The following is a 21507-nucleotide window of genomic DNA, read 5'->3' as shown; positions in this document are numbered from 1 at the left end:
TATCTAGTGAGATGTGAATGATGATCTTTCACATTTTTTGTTTAAAATGAGGTATGCCATCTTTCCTAACATTTGACTCCTCACGTACAGACATGAAGTATTCTTTCATACAGGGTTTATACAACTCTACCAGCGTTCATATCTTGACATTAGTAACTGTATGTACCTGAGACTGTCACATAGCTCCTGCTGGCTTCAATTGTACCCAGCACTTGAAACATTATGAGTTGTAATTTCAGTTTCATGTGGTCTTTGAAATCCTGGCAAACAGTTAATGAACGTGGTTTAGCTAAGACAGAGAAGTTACAGCTGTATTTAGTTACTTTACAATTTTATGTTGTCTGCCTACATATTTTTCCCTTTACTAAACTCCACAGATGGAATTTCAGGAGAAACAAAGGAAATGTCATCATCATAATACATTCAACAATTAATCTTTTTTTTTCTGAGAGATTTCAGATTATGCAACCAAGAATGTTCCAGAGAAGCATTATTGATGTTCTGATGCTGATGGGCATATGCTAAAAATATCTTTTAAAATTCCCCCAACAGCATTTAAAATCCATGTACATAATTTAATATTTTCATTTTTAAATAAAAAAAACCAGAACTAAGTATCACACATAATTTTTCTAGTTATTGAAAACTAAATAGCAACCAAAGTTTCCTTACTATAGCTTTTTTTCTTATTAATGTGTCTTCAACACTGACTCTTTGGCATGTTGCTCATTTATTTTTGTAACCATTATAAGTTTGGGAATTTTTGGAGGAGGGGGTGCTGAGGGGCAAGGCATGTGGGATCTCAGTTTCCAACTGTGTTCCATCACATGCACTGGAAGCACAGAAGGTTAGTTAACCATTGAACCACCAGGAAAATCAAAATTTTGGAAGATTTTGATTATCTGACTCTAGGATAAACAATAGAGGAGGCAAACATTCTTTTCCAGAATACTTATTTTCTTCTAATAAAGTCAATAATGTAGGGAAAAAACTTTGTAAAGATTTACAAAGGAGATGGATAAAGGTTTAGTTTTACATTGCTGAATCTATAATTCATAGTCTTAAAAGGAATTTAAATGGATTTTCTGGTATATCCATGTGACTCTACAAAATCAACACTGAAAGTGTTCAAATCCACTCAAAACTTGTCCCTCCTTTGGACACTTCAGTGGTCTTTTATTACAACACAAAAGCATTCTCCACATGTGAGCTAAATGATACCATCCCAGCTGGGGCTTCCCAGGTGGCTCACTGGTAAAGAATTTACCTGCCAAGGCAGGAGATGCATGTTTGATCCCTGGATCAGGAAGATCCCTTGGAGGAGGAAATGGCAACCCACACCAATATTTTTTGCCTGGAAAATTCCATGGAGAGCAGAGGCCAACATTACAGTCCATGGGGTTGCAAAGAGTCAGATATGACTGATCACACACATATATATTGAGGGAAAGAAGAAAAAGTTTTAAAAGAATCCAATTATATACTTATTGCAGATCTCACACTAAAATGTTGTTCAGCTCTTTGTTGGAAAGGATACTTTACTACCACATATACAGTAAACCCCCTATATTACAGCTCTTGGAGTTGTGAACTTTCAAAGATGCAAACACATATTCCATCCATGTCAGTGTGTGCCTGATAAGTAGTGTTCAACTCTTTGTGACCTCATGGACTGTAACCTGCCAGGCTCTGCTGTCCAAGAATTCTCCAGGCAAAAATATTGGAGAGGGTTGCCACTTCCTCCTCCGGGGGATCTTCCCAACCCAGGGATCAAACACACATCTCTTGCATTGCCAGGAAGATTCTTTACCACTGAGCCACCTTGGAAGCCCAATGTCAGGCATGACAGAAATCACAGCTTGTCCTCCATTTCCTATTGCTGACAATCCTTCAGCTCTACCATCTCCCACCCCCTTCTCCCTCCCCCAGTCAGTAATTCTTCTTGCCTGTTCACTCAACATCAGTCCCTGTAGGCCACCTGTTATGGTGTACTACTGAATTTGTCAAGGTACTGTACCATAAGATTAAAAATGTTTTATTTTTGTGTGTGTGTGTTTTTAAAGTATTATTTGTGTTAAAAGTATTATAAACTTATTACACTATAGTACAGTATTTGTGTTAGTTGGGTACCTAGGCTAGGGCAGGAGGAGAAGAAGGTGACAGAGGATGAAATATTTGGATGGCATCATCAACTTAATGGACAAGAGTTTGAACAAACTCCAGAAGATAGTGAAGGACAAAGATTTATTGAATGTCTACATTGTGTCAGACACTGTTGTAGATGTTAGGGGAAAAAAGATGATCAAGAGTCTTAAAATTCTCTACTTTCTTTGAGCTCATGTTTTAGTTACACATGCAGAGTTTTGCTTTACAAATATAGATTTTTAAGTGAATATCAACAGTGAGATCCTCATGAGTGTGTATATGTAGGCTTTCAATAGTTCACAGATGTTTACCTTAATTCCTATAATACAATTTTGATTCTTTAGCAATTTTTCAACCATTTCCTTATAATAAATTATCAAGATAATCAGAAAATAAAAAACCATATGCCTTCTAAGATGTATTTAAGAATGGCTCATACACATATAAAATGATACACAGAATCAGTGTCATCAAGGAAATGCAAACTACAACAATGAGATACCATTCCACATTCACTAGAATGTCTAGGATAAAAAAATGAAACACTCCTACATTGCTAGTAGAAATAGAAAATGTTACAGCCATTTTGGAAAACAGTTTGGCAATTACCCAAATGGTCAATACAGATAAAGCCTAGCAATTTCACTTGTAGGTGTGCACCAAAGAGAAATGAAAACATGTCCATGCAAAATGCATATTCACAATATTTTTTCTAAAAGCCAAAAAAGCAGAAGCAACTGAAATATCTACCAACCGATAAATGAATAAACAAACTGTAGTATATCCACAAACTGAAGTTCTATTCATGAATACAAAGCAACAAACTACTGATATTTGCTGAAATATGGCTGAAGTTCAAAAGCATTATGCTCAAGTGAAAAAAGCTGGATGCAAGAGACCATATATTGAATAATTCTATCTATACAAATGTCCAAAAAAAAGGAAAATCTATAGAGACAGAAAGTACATTAGTGACTGCTGGGGAGGAAGGGCTGCTAGGAATAACAATAAAGGGTACAAGAGATGCTATTTGAGTGATGAGAATGTTCTAAAACTGATACATGGTAACAGCTGCATAACGTGGGAAATCTGTTATAACGTGCGAAATCTGTTAAAAATCACTGCCTTGAAATGGGCAAATTGTATGATATGTAAAATGTAACTCAATATGTTTATTTCGCAAAATGTATACCTTTAAGGGATGTACTTTCACCAAACTCCTGCAAGAATATTTGCAATCTGACTTACAAGACACACAAAAACATATTTTCAGAATATAAGACCTTATAGGTATCTTATCTGTTTCAGTAGGAATCGCTATAGAGATTTCAAAGCTGAAAAGAAGATATTCTGTATTAAAACACTGAAGAATTCATAGTTAAGCACAATTTCTGTATCTATGTGTTCAGGCATATTACTTTTCCTTGTCACGCATGCATGCTATGATGCTAAGCCACTTCAGTTGTGTCCAACTCTTCGCGACCCCATGGACCACAGCCCACTAGGCTCCTCTGTCTATGGAATTCTGCAGGCAAGAATACTGGAGTGGATCGCCATGCCCTCCTCCAGGGGATCTTCTTGACCCAGAGATCAAAACTGTGTCTCTTATGTCTCCTGCATTGGCAGGAGGGTTCTTTACCACTCATGCCACCTGGGAAGCCCAAAATGTTAAAACCATCATCATCAATGTCATGATACTCAAATGACAATAAATAAGCTAAGTGCCTTCTTCACATTGTACCATTTATTCCACTTTCGTTTTGGTTTTGTTCCACAATGGTTTTGTTCCACTTTCATTTATTTTTAAGTGCATGAATACAATTGAGGGGGTTCTTAGGGATTATTTTCATTTTACATACAAGGACACTAGGAATTTGGAGAAGTTAAGTAACTAGTCTCATATTGTTACATGTGAAGTAAATGGTGCCTGCTTCTCATCAAAGTCTGAACTCTTATTCCACCACTGTTTCTTACAAATAAGTACACAGATGCCAACTGACAGATATGCCACATCCTGGGAAAGTTCTTGGTTAATTGGCTATTTTTTTTTTTCATCACTCAATCAGGTTAGTGGAAATGAGCTTAAATTTATTCAAAATTAAACTGAAAGGAAAGAGAAATTCAGGTCCCCCACTTCAGATGTACTTTAAAAATACATTACCAAGAGAGTAAGCATAATGGAACATGACAGATTTCCAGCTAACAATCTGTCTTACATAAAGTATTTAGTAAGTATTCATTTGAGCAAGTATTTTCCACATATGAAATATTTTCCCTGAAGCTCATTAATTTTTCAGACCTTGGTATGTTTACAAGAGGGTTTCATGAGACTCTTGCAAGTTACACCCATGGTTCAAATTAGATATGAAGCCAAACATTCAAGGAAGTAGGCCTGTCTGTACTGGCAAAGAGTGGGCTGTATTTCCCAAAGTATGGTTGTTGTCCAGTCACTAAGTCATCTCAGACTCTGCAACACCATGGACTGAAACACACCATGCTTTCCTGTTCTTCATTATCTCCTAGAGTTTGCGCAAACTCCTGTCCATTAAATCCGTGATGCCATCCAACCATCTCATCCTCTGTCACCCCCTTCTCCTCCTACCTTCAGTCTTTCTCAGCATCAGGGTTTTTTCCAATGCCCGGGATCTTCACATCAGATGGCCTAAGTATTGGAGCTTCAGCTTCAGCATCAGTCCTTCCAATAAATATTCAGGGTTGACTTCCTTTAGGATGGACTGGTTTGATCTCCTGGCAATCCCAAGGGACTCTCAAGAGTCTTCTCTAGCACCACATTCAAAAACATTGGTTCTTTGGTACTCGGCCTTTTTCATGGTCCAGTTCTCACATCCGTACATGACGATGGGAAAAATCATAGCTATGACTATATAGACCTTTGTTGGCAATGTGATGTCTTTGCTTTTTAATATTCTGTTTAGGTTTGTCTTTTCTTTCAAGGAGCAAGCATCTTTTAATTTCACGGCTGAGGTCATTATCCATAATGATTTTGGAGCCCAAGAAAATAAAATTTTTCACTGTTTCCACTCTTCCCCCATCTATTTGCCATGAAATGAAGGGACCAGAGGCCATGGTCATAGTTTTTTGAATGTTGAGTTTTAAGCCAGCTTTTTCACTCTCCCTTTTCACCCTCATCAAGAGGCACTTCCAAATCAAGTGCCACATGGACAGGACATAGTCCATTTTTGATTTGCTATTCCTGATTATTATATCAAGTAGGAAGTACCAGTTGGGGATGAGAAGTTCTCAAGTGCTTCTGGCACCTGCCAATCTTCACTTTCATCAAATAAACAGAGGTTCCAAGGGTCAGAGTTTTCCCAAAGCAGCTATATTCAGATAGCAATTAATAATATGCTTTGTGGCCATTGCATTTGTACTATATTAACCTTGTATTTATGGCAAGTGATGCTGCTTTTTAGGGGGAAAATATCAAGTTCCTTTTACAATGAAATTGATCAAAAATAAAAACAGTGGAAAAAATTTAAGGAAAAATATCAGAAAATCAAACACAGGTGTTATAAGAATATGGTCAAAGTCAGGATAGTCCTATGTCATTCAACAGACATTTGAAAAGTACTCTAAAACAATGGTTATCAGTCTTGTCAAGCCACTATAATATATAAGAACTGCATCAAAATGTAGAAGTGTTAGGAGCTACCATAGCTAAATAGATGCCCAGAACTTTGGAGGACTGACTTCCTTCTGGACTTGGGAAAATCACTCAGTTGCTGAAAATAAGTAGCTAATTTGCCATCTATAAGTTCAGGGCTTGCTTTAGGTGAACTCCTGAGTCTGTTCTTTGCTTTTCCAACTCTACCTGTTCTTATGCCCTCAAGCTACTATTTTCTTTCTTCACTTTCCACAATCAGGCTCGGCAAGATCTTTGATTTACACTATGATACAAACGCTCTATGTCTGTAGTATGTCATCCAACTCCACAGTGCTTGAGTTTTCACATGGATCGAAATACTGTTGTTCAGTTGCTAAATTACATCTTACTCTTTGTCACATCATGGACTGCAGCACACCAGGCTTCCCTGTCTTTCACTATCTCCTGGAGTTTGCTCAGACCCATGTCCATCAAGTTGGTGATGCCATCCAACCATCTCATCCTCTGTCGTCCCCTTCTCCTGCCCTCAAGATCTTTCCCAGGATCAAAATCTTTGCCAGTGAGTTGTCTCTTCCCATCACGTGGCCAAAGTATCGGAGATTCAGCTTCAGCATCAGTCCTTTCAATGAATATTCAGGGTTGATTTCTTTTAGGATTGACTGGTTTGAGCTCCTTGCTGTTCAAGGGACTCTCAAGAGTTTTCTTGACATCAAAGCAAAAGCATAGGGATGTACTTTTTAGGATGTTGTAAAATTTCAGACCCATTTTAGCAGATAGGAAATATTTTATTTTACACATAAAATGTATTCCCCAGAAAGTAATTTATCTTTCACGACAGTGTAAGTAAGACCTGTTTAGCCGAATCAGAACTAATATACTGCTCCCCATAGTGCTTGATGTTAATATTTGCCTCCATTTCCTATATTAGAAAACTGAGGCACCTCACTATAAAGAAACAATTTTCCTCCAACCCACACTTCTGCAGCCCACTGTCTGTCTACCATGTCCCAAGTTGTGGTTAGAACATCATGTGTATAAGAATGTATATAAAGATTATCTGAGGATTTGCCTGAAATGCAGATTCCTAGGTATCCTCAATCCTTTTAAATCAGAATGAGAGCCACTGGGGTCTGGGCATCTGGACCTCGAGATCTCTCTCTGGGTCATTCTTTTCCAAAATAATGTTTGAGAATCTGTAGTGTATCCTTTTCAAGGTCACTTTTTATAACTCAGGTCAGTAAGGCTCAAAATTATATGGCTACCCAGAGGGTAAAATTGTGTCTGGTTTTTCTGTCTCCTAAACTTTTGGTTATTTATTTATTTATTTTCATTTACATCTGTAGACTTGAAGTTTGTTTAGTGATCCTGAATCAGTCACGAACACAAATGAAAAATGAAACAGAAGAGGAGGAGGGATGAAGGCAGAATGAGCTCAGTATATGGGGGAGGGCAGTTGGGGTACCTCGGACAGCAGCTGTCTTATGGGATTCTTGGACAGAGTGTGTAAAATCACAGGATTCTCCAGCCTTCTGTCTTAGCTCTTGAAGGTGGTGTTGTAAGTGCGTAGTTATTTTGTTGCTGAGCAATTAATGCTACAATGTGACACCCACATGGCCATTTTTGACCCTACCTTCCCAGCTCTTCCAAACTGCATCTTCTTTAACAGCTGATACCATCTGGAGAGCTTTGGAAACAAAATAACACTTGGCTCCTAATCTGGTTTCACACATTCTGCATTTCGTTTTTGTCCCTTCAATGTGGGGAAGTTTAACATAAAATGTTATATTTTGATTTGTTTCACTTTGAAACAGAAATAATTAAGAAAAGAATGGTTAGGAACTCCAACATCTGTTGTTTTTTACAGTTGACATAAACTGATTAAATACAAATTCTTTCAGGTCAGTGAAAGTGTCCTTTCTCACAGAATTCCCTTTGGTCAAGGAGTCTGTGGAAATACCTCATTTAAATGTAGGAACAAGTCATTCATACATAAGGTCTCAAACCTGGACCTCAGAACTGGGGAAAAAGCATTTGATACCATTAAAGAAGAGCAGAAAGCGCCTGGTCTCATAAAAGCTGGCACGTGCACTTGCAATTTCTAAATTCAAGCAGTCTATGTTCTAAGTTTCTCTTTCTCAAACCATCTCTTTTTTTCTCTTGTAACACAAGATATTTCCTTTCATTCAAACATGAAATATTAACTTCCAAATGGATCCACAGCTTCAAAAGCACAGGCTGATTTATGAACATAGATGCTCAGCAGTGTACAACTGATGTAGGCAAAACACTGAACACAACAACAAAGGAGAATGAGACAAGCCCACATGATGGCAGGAGGAATTGCTATCAGTTCAGCTCGGCCGCGCAGTCGTGCCCAACTCTTTGCGACCCCATGGGCTATGAATTATTATGTTATCCCTGAAATCGTGTTTATGAAAATTACTTAGTGACACGGAAAGTTTTTTATGATACAGTGTTAGCATGAAAAGGCAAAATGCAAAAACTGTGTGATTCCAGTATTTGTGTGTGTGTGTGTGTGTGTGTGTGTGTATATATATATATATATATATCTGCATTTAGATATATCTTTATTTTTATTCTGTACATATCAACTTATATATATATAAAAAACAAGATCTCTCTGGGTTGTTTTGTTTTAAAATATTTATCTTTCTTTCTTATATGCTTCTATATTGTATATAAAATGTTATAATTTAAAATGTGATTTTAATAATGTTTATATTAAATTTTAATAGCACTATACTTTTATAAGTGTAAAATGTTATTTAAAAAGCTTACTTTAAAACTCAAATTTTTGAGCTTAATATTAGAGCTATAAGGTGATGGCACCCCACTCCAGTACTCTTGCCTGGAAAATCCCATGGACAGAGGAGCCTGGTAGGCTGCGGTCCATGGGGTCGTGAAGAGTCGTACATGACTGAGCAACTTCCCTTTCACTTTTCACTTTCATGCATTGGAGAAGGAAATGGCAACCCACTCCAGTGTTCTTGCCTGGAGAATCCCAGGGACGGAGGAGCCTGGTGGGCTGCCGTCTATGGGGTCACACAGAGTCAGACACGACTGAAGTGACTTAGCAGCATAGTACTATTAGGCCTTAATATTAAAATTAGAGATGGTCTTTGAAGAATTCCTGTGAGATTTTCTTTCCAGATTTTAATAAAGATAAAGATGAAAGCTAAATCCGGTCGACTCTTTAGCGAGATATAAGCTTTGTTAGAATAAACAGGGGATACTATTTATTCATTCTTATTCTTTAATATATTTCACAAAGGAAAATTTCTGTACTTTGCTTTATATACTAATATCTAGTCAAAACATTGTGCAAGATCTATATTTTTAAACATATTCTTTTTTAGATCACTTTGATGATGAACACTGGTGAGAATAACTTGAACTAATAAATGTTCCCAAGCAGTTTGCCTTCACATCCCCCTAAACTGAAACCTGCACTAGGACTTGATCACATGAAATTTTAAACTCAGCCAGTTCACTAAAAAATCTGATGGGCTGAATACTGTACTTGAACACATTTCCAAAAGTAATTCACTCTCCTTGGTAAATGATGGATTATTTATTCCCAAAGAATATAGTTTACAATTATACTTGGTTATAAACATGTTACTCTTTTTATTTCATGGTCCATGTATCTGGGAATTCTTTTTTTTTTTTTTATCAGCAGCAATTTGCATATCTGCCTCCCTATGACTGAGGGACACAAGCTTAACAATTTACTTATCAAAACAAGCATATTCAGATTGCTAGAGTGTGATAACATGATCTCTTTTGATTTTCATCCCTAGCTCCTGATCAGAGCTCCCAAAACCCTTGTAATTTCCTAAATTATAAGAATATAGAAGCATCTTTTGTTATTTTCTTTTTATCCCCGGTTCCTAAAATAGTTCTGGAATGAGGAAAGAGAAAGGAAAAATTCTTGTTATTCCTACCAAGCTCTTTCAACTGTGTCTGAACTTACTTAAGGCATCCTTGAGAAAGTTCTTAAGGAGGATGAAGGGTGGAGTGGGTGAAGGGTGGTTGCCAGAGAAACCAATCAGGTGAATAGAGGGTTGGAACCTTAGGCCCAGTGATTAATCAATCATGCCTATGGCAAGAATACTGGAGTGAGTTGCCATTTCCTTCTCCAGTGCATCTTCCCAACCCAGGGATTAAACCTATGTCTCTTGAGTCTCCTGCATTGGTAGGTGGATTCTTTACCACTGTGCCACCTAGGACTGAAATCCCTATGTAACGAAGTCTTCATAAAAATTTCCTCACTGAAGGGGTTCAGAAAACTTCTAGGTTAGTGAACATGTCCAAGTGCGAGGAAGGTGGTATAAGTGGGGAGGGTGTGACTGTTCCAAGCCCCTCTGCCATCCCTGCCCTATGCCTCTCTTTCATCTGTGTTCCTGAACTGTATCCTTTTATCACAAACAAGTAATCTAGTAAATGGACTGTTTTCCTGAATTCTGGGAGCTCTTCTAGCAAATGATTGAACTTGAGGACTCTCAGATTTATGGCTGGTTTGTCAGAAGTACAGGTGATAACCTGGTGGGACTCATGATTGATGCCTGAAGCGGGTGGGAGGTGGTGAGGCAGTCTTGTGGAAACGAGCCCTTAACCTGTGGGGTCTGAGCTAACTCTGGGTAGTTATTGTCGGAACTGATTAACTCATAGGACGGTCAGTGGGTGTCCATCAAGAACTGGAGAATTTGCTTGTTGTGGAAAACCCACACGTGGTGCCAGAAGTGCTCTGTGGGTAGATTAGTAGAAAATATTAGTTTTCTCTCACAGAGTGATTTTTTTCTTTCTAACATGTAAATAAAATCTTTCCATTAGTTTGTTAAGTGTCTTTCAATGGATTTCCATTTCACTTAGAATAAAAATGACATTTCTTATTATAACCTACTGCATTGTTCAGGATCAACCTCTTTCACCTCATCTCCAAGGACGTCATTGGTAAATATTACCCAAGATACATGGAGGAAATAATACAACCTACATCTACTTTTTTCTGAAAATAGAGGTTGAAGGAATACTTTCCAGCTACTTTTGAGACCAGAATTTCTTTGATAACAGAAGTAGTCAAATGCATTACAAGAAAAGAAACTGCTGAGTCAGCAACCATGATGCAGATGAAAAAAAAAAAAAAACAAAAAAACAAAAATCCTCAGCAAGTTGTTTCCAAGTCAGATACAGCAAAATATTAAGAGTAATACATCACAACCCAACGTGGTTTATTCTAGGAGTGCAAAGATGGCTTAACATTTGAAATCCACCTCATTAACATAATTAAACAGAAGAATCATATAATTTCTACAGTAAATATGGGAAAAGTGGACTTGATAAAATTCAGTTGTCAGTCATTATTAAAACTGTTGGCAAACCAGAAATAAAAGAGCATTTTCAAACATGATAAAGGGCAACTACACAGAACTTATAGCTACCATCATGAACAATAGCAAAAAACTAACAACTTCTCTCTGTATATAAGAAACATGTTCACTCACCATTCTAGTAGAATAGTTTTTAGCAAGGACAAAAAGTCAAGAAAAAGGAATACAAAGCATATCAAAAAAGAATAAATAAAACTCTCATTATCTACAGTCAATAAGGTCATGTATAGAGAAAATCCTAAGATCTAAAAAAAAAAAAAATCCTCTAGCATTTATAAATAAATTTGTCAAGTTTATAGGAAAAAATCTCTCTATAAAAATCATATTTATATAATCTAGCAGAAGAAATTAGAAAATTAAACATAAAAAGCAATGGTATATATCAGAGCATTAAGGATGAATGTAACAAAATAGAGCAAAATCTTACAGTGAAAATTACAAACTACTGCTGAAATATGAAAAGTCCTAATGATACATTGAGATGGGCTATGTTCAAGGATTAGAAGATTTCATATTTTTACACTGTCATTTTTCTCCTAATTGATTTCTAGAGTAATGAAATATCTATCAAAATCATATAGGCATTTTTTTTTAATTGACAAACTTACACTAAATTTTTTAGAGATATGCTAATGTTCTAGAATATACAAAGCAGTCTTGTAAAGAACCAAGTTGGGGAACTTACTCCACTTTATTTCTAGATTTTAAAGCTATAGTGATTTTCTCTTAAAATAACATCCCACAAATTCTTCCTTTCCTGAACATATGTGCCCCTTCTGTCCACTCTGGAGTTTATTTCCCTTCCCTGAAACCTAGGCTGCCCCTGTTTTGTGACTTGCTTTGACCAATGCGGTGCTTATAAGCTTCCATATTCGCTCTCTTAGAAGCCTGAGCCATATTTCACTGAGTCTGATTAATCTGATAGAGATTAAAGTTGCATGAAGAGATGCTCTACTGGATGTGAGACTTCAAAGAGAGAGAGAGGACCATGCAGCCTCAGGCAATCTTCTGTGTACGCTAAGTTGCTTCAGTCGTTTCTGACTCTTTGAGACCCCATGGACTGTAGTCTTCCCAGCTCCTCTGTCCATAGGATTCTCTGGGCAAGAATATTGGAGTGGGTTGCCATGACCTTCTCCAGGGGATCTTCCCTACCCAGGGACTGAACCCATGTCTCTTACGTCTGCTGTGTTGGCAGGAGGGTTCTTAACCACTGGCGCCACCTTGGAAGCCCAGCTAGCTTAGTCATCTCAGATAATGCTCCAGACATGTGAGTGATGCCTTCTTACATCCTTCAGACTGAACTGATCTATATTAACCAACACCACACGTTGGAGAAATGAGCACATCTTCATCAAGTCCTGCCTGAATTGCTGATTTACGAACAAGTGATTGGTTGTTCTTGCTGATGCCACAAAATTTTGGGGTCAGTTCATATACCAGGGTAGAAATCTGACTGAGCAAATGAATGACACTCCTTTTTCTCAAAGCAGGCTAGTAACATCATCATATCATGCCTTATGCTGAAATATTCTCTATAAGTCTCTTCTACATATTTTCCAGGGAACAGGCGGTTTCTGTAGATACACTTCAGAAATTAGAAGATAAGGACATTTTTGTGCAGCATGAAATAAACTGAAAGACCTTTCAGATTAAATTTCTGATTATAAAAGTTAAGGTTTACTGCATTTATAGTATAAAAAAGAGGAGTACATTCCTCATCATTATACAAAATTAATGTTTATCATTTTTATATTTTCTTTAGTCTCAGTGCATTGATGCATTTTATGAAAAAATGCATTTTTTGCAATTGGGATCATATTTTATATAAAGTTTATTGTTAACCTATAGTTATCAGGAAATAATTGCTTACAGGGCACATCTCTTCTTACAAGTACCCTAAGACATAAAATAGACCCTTATTCTCACATTTAGCAAAGATCTGTTATCAGAAACAAACTTCAGATACTTAGGAGAATTTTTAATAAATACACTTTACTATTAAGGTCATCTGCATGTACTGAGATCATTACATAAATACAAAGAAAAAGGTCATTGAAATTTATCAATGTCACATGAAGTTCATTGTACAGAATATTGTTTTCTAATAATGTGTTATTTTATATGAGAATCCCACTGATAAACTTTTTTCTAATTTTAGCACAAAACTTTACATTTCTTCTAGATGAACCATTGTTTATATATTCTAAACAGGCCTGAACTATGGAACCACTCAACTTTGGTTTTTTTCAAAGTATAGACTAAGACATGAGGCTCCCCCACCAAAAGTATATCTGCATTTTTGAAATGTATTCTCTGACCTTAGTTTTGAATTCATTTCCTTACCTCTCCATTTAATTTTCTATCAGGGAGGATTTATGAATCTTTATAAACTGTGATACTTTTTGTAAAATTAATTTACCTGTCTTATTTTTCCATTTATCATTATATAATTAGCATTTTCTAAACATTTCAATAACTAAGCAACATTTTATTATAGTCATCACGCTACAGCTAGAGATAATAGATTGGTGTTCATTCTTCAGTATTATAGAAATTGTAAGAAACAACTCTGCACTTCAATTTTTTCACAAATTTGTTTTTTTTTCTAGGATTAGGCTTTAAGGGGTCTTGAAATATATTACCAAATTTCTTTAGAAAGATTACAATGATCTCTACTCTAATGATGAGGGTGCATACCTCAGCACACCTTGCAATCACTGAGTAGTATTATTGTTCAGGATTTTGTTAATGTGACCAGTAAAAGGATATCAAATGAGTTAACATGATTTATTATTATTATTAGCAAAAACCCATACTCTCAATGATGCTTCCCTTACATTGTATCAAGTATTCAAGAGTCTTTTGGTCTATTTGTTCTATAGACCTATGTCTATCCATGTGATAATTCTATACTTTCAAAGAGGAAGTATACTACACGATTACCTCTAATAGTGAGAAAAGTCACAATATAAATGTTCAACATTACTGAAGTAGTTATATGTGACATAGCTGCAGAGTGAAATGATTATTAAAAATTATGCTTACAGAGTTTGCCAATGATCAGATGTTAAATTAGAATATGTTGGCATAAGGGCATTTCTCAACTGTTGATATGAAAAGAAAAACTTGTTTCTGTTGAATTAAAAAAAATGAAGAGGTAATTAACAAAATATTTTCAGTGTTCAACTCAATTAGTGGAGTTATGGGTGTTTTATGCATTCTTCGCTATAACTTTCATTGTTTTCTAAATTGTACCAAGCTATATACTTTTCCTTGCTTCCTTGCAAATCTATTCTAGATTAGGGTGGGACTATATATTTAAGACACAATGCTTTTAATTACATTGTCAATATCCCAAGCTGTTGATCAACACTTTAAATATTCTTTATCTGAAAGAATTCAAAGAAACCTCAAACAAGAGAAGACTGCTATTTTAAAAACTCACTTTTCCAATGTGAAAGTTTAATATTTGATTTGAGATCAAAGGAAAAGAATAAATAATAATGTTTTAAGGGGGGAAAAGCGTAGCAGAGAAAGACACCTAATACCACATATCCATCTTTGCGAGGCCATATAATTCATCTTCTAAACTGTGAGGATATCAATTCAAGTTACACCATTTCAGCTCACAGCAACCTTTCAGATTAGTTAGTGTCTCAGTGAAGGATGATTAGTAAAATCTTGAAATCTACCTGTCAAATGACGGCTTCTCTCCACAGTCAAAAGCATCCTGCAGTTCCTTCACGAGGTTAGCCTGGCCTGGGAGTCGAAAGAGACCCTCTTCCTTCAGCCCCCTTTGTCGGATGAAGTCCACACACTGCTCCACTAACATTGGAGCCAGGCGGTTCCCATATCTCTTCTCATAGCGAACAGTATCTTCCAATTTCTGTCCAAAAATGCCTGGAGAAATAAAGGATCACAATGAATTCGAGAAATTCATCTGTTCCTACTACATAAGTTTAAGCTGCCTCTGGGAGATAGTGAAGGACAGGGAGACCTAGCTCTCTGCAGTCTATAGGGTGGCAAAGAGCTGGACATGACTCAGCAACTGACCAACAACTGCTACTACTCCTTTGTTCTAACTGCTGGACCACAAGAGAATTCCCCTCTCTTCACTTTTGTTTTCTTTTTCTTTTTTTAAATAAAAGGCCACCTTTTGTTTTCATTCAAGTGATGATGCCATGATTATAATCAAGGTGATAAACCATGAAAAGAGACGCACAGAATTTTCTCCCATATAAAATATTTCAGACAGTGTCTGCTCTTTAAAATCTTAAACTATTAATTTACTGGAAAGAAAAAAAATTGAATTATGAAGCTCTGTGTTCCAAAAGTGAGGAGACAGGGTCATGGTGGTTTTTCCTAACAGGAATGAGTATCTGATTACATATTGTCTAGAATTAGCAGCACATGGGGGTAATAAAAATCAAAACCATTTTGACCCGTTTTATTCATTATTTTTAAATACTTACAAATGATGCATTTCTTTGTGCGTGCATTTGGGGCTGAATATCCCCACTCTTTATCCTTGGTACCCCACTGATTAAGAAACAATGCCTCAAAAATATACTAATATGAGTTGGAACTTGGAAAAATAACCAACCAATGAGAACAGAGGAAGAAAAGGAGCCAAAGCAAATATGATTCCAATGTTCCCAGATGGGATGAATATTACTGAAAGGTTTTAATGGCCTAATGAGTTTCATAAAAGGGGAAGAAAAATTAGTTGTGCATGTTGAAACTATGTAAGACTCTGGAATGTTTGGGGAATTATTTCAAAACCGTTAAGTTCAGGATTTAACAATAAGAACATATGCTTTACTTCTCTATCGGTAAAATAATTTATGTATGGATTCAGTAAAGTAAAACCATCACATTCCATGCAATAAACACTTGCTACCAAAGAGAATATTCTTAGCCTAGGCAGAAAGAAAAACACAACAAATGAAACTATTCTCCACCTGGTATCAAGTTTAGCACTAACAGATTCCTTTTAGGAAAAAGGGTTGAATGATCTGATATTAATATTTAAGTGCATATAAAACAATTGGAAATTAGCTGAGTTTGTAGACTTTACAACAAGAAGTTTCTCGATAATGGTATGTTAAACTTGGAATCCCTGATCTCTGGGTTTTCTGTTACTTGAAGCAGCGTCTGATACTTTATGAAGTGGTGATAATGATTTGAAACTCTTTTAGTATTTTAACAACAAAGCTTAAAAATTGATTATGAATGAAGAACACTGACTCTTTCTCTATGGAGCTCTTTCATGCTTTCTTGCTTGGAATGTTTGGATTCTATCCCAAATTAAGGAGATAGCCTTTCAGAGGCACTTATAAATTAAATTAAAAAAAAATAATGTTAACATTAGGGAATAAATCTTCTCTATCTGATTTTTCACTTTTTTTTTTTTTGGACTGACACATTATTAACACATAAGGTATCTCCCTAAATCCAGCAGAAAATCTATTAAAGATGTTCCAGTTCAACCTCAATGTGTGCTACAAATGAGAACCAAACTTCCAAGATTTAGCTTTACACAGTAATGAAAAACAGTCAAGCATGCTTTTCTGATCAGGATTCCTTTATTCCCCCAAAACTCAGGGAGGTGATAAAGGATACAGTAAGTTTTGCTTTAGATGGGTTTTCTGGTTTTCTTTTTCTCCCCCTGTTACACATAGGCTTGCCTGTATGATAAGGATTTTCTTAAGTAGAGCAACAAACTAAAAGCCAAGAGCTCATGCATTAAGTACCTAACATGCACTAAGTTGTTGACATGTATTCTCTTATTTCCATAATAAATATACATGGTAGCTATATCATACCTGATGAAACTGAGAGAGATTAAATACATAAGGTTAGTTACACAGCCGGAGAAGACAACGGCACCCCACTCCAGTACTCTTGCCTGGAAAATCCCATGGATGAAGGAGCCTGGAAGGATGCAGTCCATGGGGTCACGAAGAGTTGGACACGACTGAGCGACTTCACTTTCACTTTTCACTTTCATGCATTGGAGACGGAAATGGCAACCCACTCCAGTGTTCTTGCCTGGAGAATCCCAGGGATGCGGAGCCTGATGGGCTGCCGTCTATGGGGTCGCACAGAGTCGGACACGACTGAAGTGACTTAGCAGCAGCAGCAGCAGTTACACAGAACCAAGTCACAGAATGGAAATCCTTACCTAGACTTAGCCCTACAAATCTTTGCTTGTCTCTGAATACTTGTCTTCTTCCTCTTTATTTAACTCAATTATCATGTGTTCTCATTTTCTAGTAATTTAAAATATTAATAAATTCTAAAAGTGAAGAAAACAGTGTATCTTTTCTGTGCTCTGAAATATGGTAATAGCTAGGCTGTATTTATGTATGCCAGGCATGGGTACAAGCAGTTTATCTGCACTTCTGTTACTTAAAACTCACAGCATTCTAGGAGGTACGCACCACCATTTACTAAGGAGGAGGCTAAGCACAGAACAATTAAGTAACTGGCTGAATGTCACAAGGTAAAAGATGGAACCAGGATTTGATCAAGGCTGTTGAATTTCAGAGGGACTGTGTGGGCATAATGGATAAAAACTGAGTTACAGAGGAAGAGCCAACTAATCAGGAAAAGACCCAGATGCTTGAAAAGGTTGAGGGTAGGAGGAGAAGGAGGGCAGAGGATGAGATGGTTGGATGGCATCACCGAATCAATGGATATGAATTTGAACAAACTTTGGGAGACGGTGAAGAACAGGGAAGCCTGGAGTGTTGTAGTCCATGGGGTCACAAAGAGTTGGACACGACTTAGTGACTGATCAACAATAGAGGAAGTAACCTGCCTTTTACTAGTTTTCTGGCCTCAATACCTGTCATCATATTAAGGGTGGGGGAGATTTCTGTTGAGAAAATGAAAATCTAGGGGAAAGGTGGAAGAAAGGAGAAGGAAAAATTCAGCATCCTGGCCAACAAAATGATTTCCTTAATATAAAGAGCTATACCTATTTAACAACAGAATATGTAAAAGAGTTTTAGAATGTAGACAATATGTACACATGCTTAGAATAAAAACAGTAATTTTCTGCTGTTTATCTGGTCTTGCAAAGCATTAGGTAACGATTAGTTGTATACCCCCCAGTCTGTAGCATTGGAAATAGAATGTTCCAAAGGTCTCTGACTTACAAAGGTAGACGGTGAATCAACTTCTGTATAAGAATTTTTTGTTTTTGGTGTGGAAGCCAGGGAGAAATTGTGTGCTTAGTCACTCACTCATGTACGACTCTTTGCGAGCCATGGACTGTAGCCTGCCAGGCCATTTGTCCATGGAGATTCTCCAGGCCAGAATACTGGAGTAGGTTGCCATGCCCTTCTCCAGGGGATCTGCCCAACCCAGGGATGGAACTCAAGTCTCCCTCATTGCAGGTGGTTTCTTTACCATCTGAACCTCCAAGGAAGTACAGGGGAAAACTGGAGTTGCAGAAATAGAGCATGGAGCTAAGGGCACAGGTAGAGAGGGAAAGGGAAGGAGCAATGAATGGACAGATTGGGACTGACATATATACACAACCATATCTAAAATAGGCAGCTAGTGGGACCCTCGGAGAAGGTGACGGCACCCCACTCCAGTACTCTTGCCTGGAAAATCCCGTGGATGGAGGAGCCTGGTAGGCTGCAGTCCATGGGGTCGCTAAGAGTCGGACACGACTAAGTGACTTCACTTTCGCTTTTCACTTTCATGCACTAGAGAAGGAAATGGCAACCCACTCCAGCGTTCTTGCCTGGAGAATCCCAGGGACGGCGGAGCCTGGTGGGCTGCCATCTATGGGGTCCCACAGAGTCAGACACGACTGAAGCGACTTAGCAGTAGCAGCAGCGGGAACCTGCTGTATAGCAAAGGGGGCTCAGCTCTGTACTCTGTGGAGACTTACAGAGGTGAGACTGGGGGTAGGGTGGGAGGGAAGCTCAAGAGGGAGGGGATAAATGTATACATATGGCTGATTCACTTCATTTACAGCAGAAATTAACACAGCATTGTAAAGTAGTTATACTCCAATAAAAGAAGCTGCTTTAGCTAGAACTTCAACACTTAAACTTCAAATTTTAAAATTAACAACAAAAAAGCACAAAGGTCGTGAGCTATCCCCAACTACTAGCATGAAGAAGAGGACACACTGATTAGTAGATTATTAACAAGAATATTCCCTGTAGTGTGAGTCTTGCCAGCAGTTCCAGATAAGCCCCTGTAAATTCTCAGAGAGGTTTCACATTCCCTAACAAAAGCATCCTTGGAATTTCTGGGTGACAACAGCACGTTACGCGTATTTCCCCCTGAAGTACATTGATGGTGTCATAAAGCATCATTCAGGACGTGACTTTCCACTGAGAAAGTAAATCACACAGGTGATTTTATTTTATCTTTGGGAGGCTGTTTCAGCTGGAGGGAGACACAGAGAGGAAAAAAAAAATATGAAGAAAATCTAAATAGCTTCAGGATTTGTGAGGTTCTTCCTTTACATGTAAATTATATACTTCATAGCTAGAGGCAGCCTGTGGCATTACTGAATGTGATCAGAAAAGTATATTCAAATTCTACTTATTGCATAAATAAGTAAATAAAATACAAAGCCAAACATCTCTGGATTCCTCATGCTTTGTAATTATTCAGTTTGTTCCTTGATTCTGAACTAAGTATAACACTGGCTCCATTTCATCACTTCCTGCCTTCTTGCTGATCTGTTACAATATGGCATCTGACACCGTCATTTCACTAAAAGAGCTTTCAGAATAATTACCAATAACTACCTAGTTGCAAAATCATTGGCAGATTTATTTTTTGCAGTACTTTATGGTTCACTCCCTTTAAAACCATCAATCTCACTCTTCTTACTGCTACTTCTCACATCTTATGTAATTCTTGCCTTCCAGAACATTCTTTTCAGTCTACTTCTTGACTGTGCAATCTACTACACCCTTCTTATAAGTTTGCTGGTCCTCTGGATTCTGTCCACAGCTTAGTTTTCACCTCATTTTACGCAATTTCTTTGTTGGATTACACTCAATCTCACAGTGTAACAATTGTTCCCAGATTTGTATCTCAGTCTGGGCCCCTCTTGCACCGGATTTCCAAGTGTCTATTAGACCCCTAAACATGAGTATCTCAAAACATTGGCAAACTCAAAATTTTTAAAACTGTGTGAATTCTTTTTCTTCAAAACCTGTCATACTTCCTATAATCCTGATTTTGGTTCTCAGAACCAGTGACCCCCCCAAACATTTGAAGGGCCATCTGAGAATGGACCTAGATTGCACCTTCCTTCACAACCCTCATTTAATGGCCACATCAGTCCCTTCCAAACTCATTGCCATTAGATCCTCAAGACTTCTTAACTGACTTTTATAGAGCCAAGTTCCCAAGTCAGGCAAGTGTTGCCATAGTGATCGTCATAATATTTAAATCAGATCACACCACTTTTTTTGTTTAATTTCTTCCAATGGTACCCACTGGCTAGCCAAGCTCCTTTTCATGAAATGTGTGTGTGCTCAGTCGACTCCAACTCTGTACAAACCCATGGGCTGTGGCTCAACAGGATCCTCTGTTAACGGGATTTTTCAGGCAAGAATACTGGAGCAGGTTGCCATTTCATCTTCCAGGGGATCTTTCTGACCCAGGGATGGAACCTGCATCTCCTGCATTGGCAGGAGGATTCTTTACCACTGAGCCACCTGGAAGTCCTTTCATGAAATATAGTCTCTACCGCTTCATCAACAATCCAATCAATAGGCGTTTAGGTAGCACCCTTTCCATGCTGGGTGCTGGGCCATATTCACCCTCATTACTGCTGCTCCCTCAAAAACAACCTACTCAGTAACTATATTGAACTATTTGTTTCCTATATGTGTTATGACTTATTATATCTTTGGGTGTCTTGGTACAACATAAGTCTTATTGTCAAGAGTCAGCCTAGAAAAACTTATCCTGAAAAAGTCAACTCATATAATCTCCTGTGTTAAGTCCTTATAAACATTCCCTCATACCCATCCCAGTCACAAACTTGTTATGTTTCTTTCTTTGATTTCTTAACATATCACTTTCTAATTATTTATTTAGATCCTTATCCACATTGGACTAGTTCCCTACCAGTCTAAAAAGGATTGTTTAAAAAATAAAAAAGGATTATACTTTCACAATTATTATAAGAAGACAATAGTCGACATTTATTACTATTAAAAATGATGCTTATACAGTTTATACTATTATTTATTTTATAAACTGAAAGAAATTTGAGTAAATTCCTTAAGGTTCTGCAGACACAAGGACTGAACTGGGATTTGTGACAGATATGAA

General features: G+C 37.3%; 1 protein-coding gene across 6 annotated transcripts in view; it reads right to left on the bottom strand.

Annotated features, from left to right (window-relative positions):
• The window catches only part of ARHGAP24 (Rho GTPase activating protein 24), a 574044-nt gene that overhangs the window by 30713 nt on the left and 521824 nt on the right, over positions 1-21507 (bottom strand). For all 6 annotated transcript variants that reach the window (XM_069594606.1, XM_069594608.1, XM_069594611.1 and 3 more), the window contains one exon: positions 14874-15081. In XM_069594606.1, the coding sequence (XP_069450707.1) occupies positions 14874-15081 (208 nt within the window). The remainder of the gene's footprint in view (positions 1-14873; positions 15082-21507) is intronic.

The sequence above is a fragment of the Ovis canadensis genome, chromosome 6, assembly GCF_042477335.2.
Source record: "Ovis canadensis isolate MfBH-ARS-UI-01 breed Bighorn chromosome 6, ARS-UI_OviCan_v2, whole genome shotgun sequence".
NCBI lineage: Eukaryota > Metazoa > Chordata > Mammalia > Artiodactyla > Bovidae > Ovis > Ovis canadensis.
The sequence above is the reverse complement of the archived record's forward strand: the minus strand, read 5'-3'. Positions and strand labels throughout refer to the sequence as shown.